The following is a 7,488-nucleotide window of genomic DNA, read 5'->3' as shown; positions in this document are numbered from 1 at the left end:
AAATATATTTGTTATATTTATTACTATAATAATAAATATATAATTATAAATACAATATAAAACATTAATTATATTGGGGTTGTTGTATGTCTTTCGGGTTGTGTGGCCATGTTCCAGAAGCATTCTCTTCTGACGTTTCGCCCACATCTATGGCAGGCATCCTCAGAGGCCAGACACAGCTAGGTATTTTATATATTAAATAAATATAATAATATGATAACATATAATAATAATATAAAATAATACATTATTACACTAAATATAATAATATAAAATTAAATTATAAAAATAGAGTATAATATATTAATTATATTATATTAAAACATATTTGTTATATTATGATATTTATTACTATAATACATAACATATAATTATAAATATAATATATATTATGATATTTATTACTATAATAATAATAATAATAAATATTATAATAAAATATACAATAAATTATTATTATTCTATATATAATACTAGCTGTGCCCGGCCACGCGTTGCTGTGGCAAAGTGGTGGTGGTATTGGTTAAAAATTGTTGTGTAATTTTTATTTGTATTTTTTTATTAATTTTAAGTTATCTTTTTATTTATTACATTTTATTATTTTCTTGTATTATTTTTAGTTTTTTTCTGTTATTATAGTATTTTATTGTATTCATTTTTTAGTGTTTAAAATTATTTTTTAGTGTTTTTTATTATTTTTTATTGGGTTGCTAGGAGACCAAGTGGGCGGAGCTTAGCCTTCTAACTGGCAGCAATTGGATAAAAGCAATTTTTCCTCTCTCTCTAATTAGGACTTTATTTTTCTTTTCTTTTTGTTGTATCAACCTAGAGGCGTGGATGATGGGTTGTGTTGTCAAATTTCGAGGTTGGGGGGCCTGTAGTTTTGTTGTTTTGTGCGTTGCCGTGATGCCATAACTCTTTTATATATATAGATTAATATAATAATAATAATAATAATAATAATAATAATAATAATAATAATGATAATAATAATAATAATAAATAATTTGAAATGTGACATTTATAATAATAATAATAATAACAATGCGGGTGCCTGACCTGGGGTCCTGCTGCCCGGTGCTTCCTCGCCCGTAGAGCGGGATGACTTTATCTCGGCTGATCCCGGCTTTGCACACCGGGCACACCTGCCGGTTTGGCCGCGTTTCCAGCCACTGCCCAATACAAAAAAAGGTATTATTATCATTATCATTATTGTATGTAACAATAAAATAATAATAAAATGTTGCATTTTATATTTCCTATATTTCTTTACGTCTCATTATTATACTCTACTAATGTATATTATAATAATAGTCATAATAATAACATGTTGCGTTTTATTATTCCTATATTATTTTATTATTATTAATATATATCTTAAAATTATAATATAATAATAATATATACTATATAATAGTAATAATATAATATAGTAATAATAATAATATGTTGCATTTTATTATTCCTATATTATTTTATTATTATTAATATATATCTTAAAATTATAATATAATAATAATATAGACTACTAGCTGTGCCCGGCCATGCGTTGCTGTGGCAAAGTGGTGGTGGTATCGGTTAAAACTTGTTGTGGAATTTTTATTTGACGTTATTTGTATTTTTTTTTAATTAATTTTATTGTCACTTATCTTTTTTATTTATTATATTTTATTATTTTGTTGTATTATTTTTAGTCATTTTGTTATAGTATTTTATTGTATTAATTATTTTAGTGTTTTTTATAATTTTTTATTGTATTATTTGTATTTATTTTTTTATCATTATTTTATTAACACTGGGCTGAGTGGGTTGCTAGGAGACCAAGTGGGTGGAGCTTAGCCTTGTAACTGGCAGCAATTGGATAAAAGCAATTATTCCTCTCTCTCTCTAATTAGGACTTTATTTTTCTTTTCTTTTTGTTGCATCAACCTAGAGGCATGGATGAGGGGTTGTGATGTCAATTTTCGAGGTTGTGGGGTGTTTACTTTTGTTGTTTTGTCCGCTGCCGTGATGCCATCACTCTTTTATATATATAGATATAATAGTAATAATATAATATAGTAATAATAATAATATGTTGCATTTTATTATTCATATATTATTATTATTTTATTAATAAATATGTATATACAGTCGAGTCTCACTTATCCAACATAAACGGGCCAGCAGAATGTTGGATAAGCGAATATGTTGGATAATGAGGCATTAAAGAAAAGCCTATTAATCATCAAATTAGGTTATGATTTTACAAATGAAGCACCAAAACATCATGTTAGACAACAAATTTGGCAGAAAAAGTAGTTTAATACGCAGTAATGCTATGTAGTAATTACTGTATTTATGAATTTAGCATCAAAATATCATGATATATTGAAAACATTGACTACAAAAATGTGTTGGATAATCCAGAACGTTGGATAAGCGAGTGTTGGATAAGTGAGACTCTACTGTATATATATACACATCTTAAAATTATAATATAATATATATATATATAATAGAATAGAATAATAATATGCTGCATTTTATTATACCTATATTATTATATTATTATTTATATATATATATACACATCTTAAAATAATAATAAATATTATATTATGTGTTGCATATTATCATTAATATATATATATATATATACATCTTAAAATAATAATATAACAATATAGTAATAAAGTAATAATAATTTACATTTCATTATCGTTATCATACTAGTACATACATCTTTTAATAATAATAATAATAATAATAATAATAATAATAATAATAATAATAATAGATATATATGTGTCTTCCTGTGCTTACCTGGTGCAAACAAGGCCAGCTGTGGGGACGGACCCGACATAGAAAAGGAATACGGAAGGAAAGAGAAGACATAGAATTGGGGTTAGGTTGATGTGAATAATAATAATAATAATAATAATAATAATAATAATAAAAATCTGCTGATGACCCAAAGTGCAGACTGTGCAAGGAAACCGACGACACCATGGATCCTATCCTCAGCTGCTGTAAGAAAATTGCACAGACAGACTACAAACAGAGGCACAACTATGTGGCCCAAATGACTCATTGGAACTTATGCCTCAAGGACCACCTGCCAGCAGCAAAGAACTGGTGGGATCACAAACCTGCAAAAGTCTTGGAAAATGAGCACGCAAAGATACTGTGGGACTTCCGAATCCAGACTGACAAAGTTCTGGAACACAACACACCAGACATCACAGTTGTGGAAAAGAAAAAGGTTTGGATCATTGATGTCACCATCCCAGGTGACAGTCACATTGACGAAAAACAAGAGGAAAAACTCAGCCGCTATCAGGACCTCAAGACTGAACTTCAAAGACTCTGGCAGAAACGAGAGCAGGTGGTCCCGGTGGTGATGGGCACACTGGGTGCCGTGCCAAAAGATCTCAGCCGGCATTTGGAAACAATAGACATTGACAAAATTACGATCTGCCAACTGCAAAAGGCCACCCTGCTGGGATCTGCAGCATCATCCGAAAATACATCCCACAGTCCCAGACACTTGGGAAGTGTTCGACTTGTGGTTTTGTGATACGAAATCCAGCATATCTATCTTGTTTGCTGTGTCATAATAATAATAATAATAATAATAATAATAATGATAATAATAATAATACAACAACAGCATGGTCTGGGTGCTGACCAGAAGAGGTGTCCGCAGAGGCTGATGACGGCGTCCTTGGCGGTGTCCAGGCAGATGTTGCACTCGAAGGTGCTGTCCGGGCCGCCGACCCCCACGGACTCCCCGTTGTTCCCCGCACTCGGGACCCCGTTGCTGCTGGTGCTGCTCAGCGCCGCCATCCTGGCATCGTCATAGCCATAAATAATAATAATAATATTATAGTGTAATAATGTAATAAAATAACAGCCGGCATCTTTACATAAGCATAAGGATATATAATATAATAATAACAATATAATGTAATAAAATAATATCCTAATAAAATATAATAATATAATAATATTGTAAGATAATAATATAATACAATAATAACAAACTATTATAGTAAGATAATAATATAATACAATAATAACATATAATATAATATGATAATATAACCTTATAATAATAATATATATTAATACAATAACATGATAATATAATAGCATATAATAATAATATAACCGTATAATAACATATACTGTTATAATAATATAATATAATAATATTAAAATATAATAGAATATAATAATTCATATAATATATTATAATATAAAATAATATAATAAAATATAATAATATAATATATAACAATAATATAACAACGTAATAATAATGTAATATACTAATATAATAAAATATAAGATAAGAACTCACCATATAATAATATAAACTAATATAAGAAAATATAAACATAATAATATAATATATAACAATAATACAATATAATAATAATATAACAACATAATAGTAAAGTAATATACTAATATAAAATAATGTAAGAAAATATAAACATAATATAATAATATTGTAACAATAATACAACAATATAATAATAATATAACAACATAATAGTAAAGTAATATACTAATATAAAATAATGTAAGAAAATATAAACATAATATAATAATATTGTAACAATAATACAACAATATAATAATAATATAACAACATAATAGTAAAGTAATATACTAATATAAAATAATGTAAGAAAATATAAAAATAATAATATAATATATAACAATAATACAACAATATAATAATAATATAACAACATAATAGTAAAGTAATATACTAATATAAAATAATGTAAGAAAATATAAACATAATATAATAATATAATATATAACAATAATACAACAATATAATAATATAAAAACATAATAAAATTTAATGTAATATAATGATATAATAATATAACAATAATATAACATAATAAAATTAGTAATATAATATATTAATGTAATAAAATTATGTATTAATATAATAATGCAATAATGATATAATAATAGAATGAAATAATAATAGAATAGCACACACATATAGATAATTGTAGAATAATATAATAGTATCATATAATTAATAATAATAATAATAATAATAATAATAATAATAATAATTGGATAAATGCCTGAATTACCTGAACGAGCATGGGCTCCTCCTCGCTGGCAAAATCTCCTCTGTTTGCGTTCAGATAATAATAATAATAATAATATTAATGGGATTCCTCTTGTGCTGCTTGAAAAGACAAGAAATCCCCATAGGGATGCCTTGGTTTCCCCGGAAAAGAGTCTCCGGGGCCATTGGCACACGCTTGCATCAGAACCACGTTCACGTAAACACACGTATGTTTACGTCTCTCAAAGATTTAAATATTAGGCACTGGGTGAAGGGCCTGGCAGCTCCAAAGCCTGGCTGCTTCAAAGGGTCTGACAACAGCTGTTACATTAGTATATTATGTTGTTTATATAGTATAATATTATATTTGTATTATATATTATTATATTGTATTTTTGTTTATATATTATTATATTACATGTATATAGTATTATTATATCATTATGTATATATTATATTACATTTATATATTATTTTATTATATTATTTATATATATTATTATATTACATGTATATATATATAGCATTATTATCATTACGTATATATTATATTACATTTATATACTATTATTTATATATTATATTACATTATTATATTATTATATCATTACGTATATATTATATTACATTTTTATATTTTATCATATTATTATTTATATATTATATTACATTATTATATTATTATATTACATGTATATAGTATTATTATATAATTACGTATATATTATATTACTTTTTATATTATTATATTATTTATTTATATATTATTATATTACATGTATATAGTATTATTATATCATTACATATATATTATATTACATGTATATAATATTATTATATCATTGCGTATATATTATATCACATTTATATATTATATTATTATTTATATATTATATGTATATATTAATTTTTATATTATTATATTTATTTATATATTATTATATTACATGTATATAGTATTATTATTACGGATATATTATATTACATTTATATACTATTATTTATATATTATATTACTTTTTATATTATTATATTATATTATTTATTTATATATTATTATATTACATGTATATAGTATTATTATATCATTACATATATATTATATTACATGTATATAATATTATTATATCATTATGTATATATTATATCACATTTATATATTATATGTATATATTACATTTTTATATTATTATATTTATTTATATATTATTATATTACATGTATATAGTATTATTATTACGGATATATTATATTACATTTATATACTATTATTTATATATTATATTACATTATTATATTATTATATTACATGTATATAGTATTATTATATCATTATGTATATATTATATTACATTTATAGATTATTTTATTATTATTTACATATAATTATTTATATATATTACATTTATATATTGTTATTATATTACATATTATTTATATATTGTTATATTATTACAGATACTATTTATATTGCATCTAAATATTATATTATTTTCTATTAGTATGTATATCTATATTATATTACATTTATATATTATTATATCCCATTGATATAGCATTATTATATCATTATGTATATATTACATTTATAGATTATTATACTATTATATATGGTTATATTATTATAGATACTATATTGTAATGCATTTATATATTACTATTATAATATATTATTATTATTATTTATATATTATTTTATTACGTTTATATAACATATTATTGTTTTTATATTATTAATATATTGTTATGTTATTATATAGAATAACAGAATATAATAATGGTAGGTGCGCAGCAGCACTCTCTCCTGACGTTTCGCCTGCTTTGGGTTTATATATACATATATTAGAATAATAATAATAGGAGTTTCCCCGGGGACCTTTAAGGCCAATAAGCAGCAGCAGCAGCACTCCCTCCTGACGTTTCGCCTGCTTCTGTGCATTCCCAAGGCGGGGGGGGGGGAATCCTTGATCGGGAGGTCGGCAAGGAAAGGAACAACCCGGGCCAGCTAACAACACTCCCCGAACGATCGGAGGGTTCCTCCCGGTCTCCCAGGGCAGGAAGCAGCCAGGCTTTGGAGCTGCGAGGCTCTTCAATAGCCTCAGGAGGCCCACTCACCGGATGTAGGCCCCCTCCTCACTTCCGCTCGCTTCCGTGTCGAGCGACGAGTCTCGTCCGCTCTCCGCTGAGGTGTTTTTTTTTCCACCGGAACCGGAAGTTGCGGGGGACACTTTAGGCCGCAACACCCGCAATACTGTCCCGCCACTTCCGCGCAGGCGCACTCGCTCGACACGAAGCCGTCCCAATGCGCGTTTTCTGGCATTCACGCATGCGCGCTCCCTCATCTCAGGCCGTTTCCCTGACCTTGTCGCTTCCACGCATGCGCACACCGCTTTGCAGGGGAA

General features: G+C 26.0%; 1 protein-coding gene across 4 annotated transcripts in view; it reads right to left on the bottom strand.

Annotated features, from left to right (window-relative positions):
* LOC134292875 (E3 ubiquitin-protein ligase RNF185) overlaps positions 1 to 7,450 on the bottom strand; it is a 10,536-nt gene extending 3,086 nt beyond the window's left edge. The window contains exons 1-5 of one of the 4 annotated variants that reach the window (XM_062958364.1): positions 7,203 to 7,450; positions 5,109 to 5,160; positions 3,671 to 3,829; positions 2,806 to 2,824; positions 1,060 to 1,172 (exon numbers count right to left, since the gene is read on the bottom strand). In XM_062958364.1, coding sequence (XP_062814434.1) covers positions 1,060 to 1,172; positions 2,806 to 2,824; positions 3,671 to 3,829; positions 5,109 to 5,160; positions 7,203 to 7,428 — 569 coding nt within the window. In that variant the 5' untranslated portion in view covers positions 7,429 to 7,450. Of the gene's footprint in view, positions 1 to 1,059; positions 1,173 to 2,805; positions 2,825 to 3,670; positions 3,830 to 5,108; positions 5,161 to 7,201 lie in introns of all 4 variants that reach the window. The other 3 variants (XM_062958362.1, XM_062958365.1, XM_062958363.1) reach the window with 3 other exon arrangements.
* Between the last annotated feature and the right edge of the window lie 38 nt (positions 7,451 to 7,488).

Source organism: Anolis carolinensis, chromosome X, assembly GCF_035594765.1.
Source record: "Anolis carolinensis isolate JA03-04 chromosome X, rAnoCar3.1.pri, whole genome shotgun sequence".
Lineage (NCBI taxonomy): Eukaryota > Metazoa > Chordata > Lepidosauria > Squamata > Dactyloidae > Anolis > Anolis carolinensis.
The sequence above is the reverse complement of the archived record's forward strand: the minus strand, read 5'-3'. Positions and strand labels throughout refer to the sequence as shown.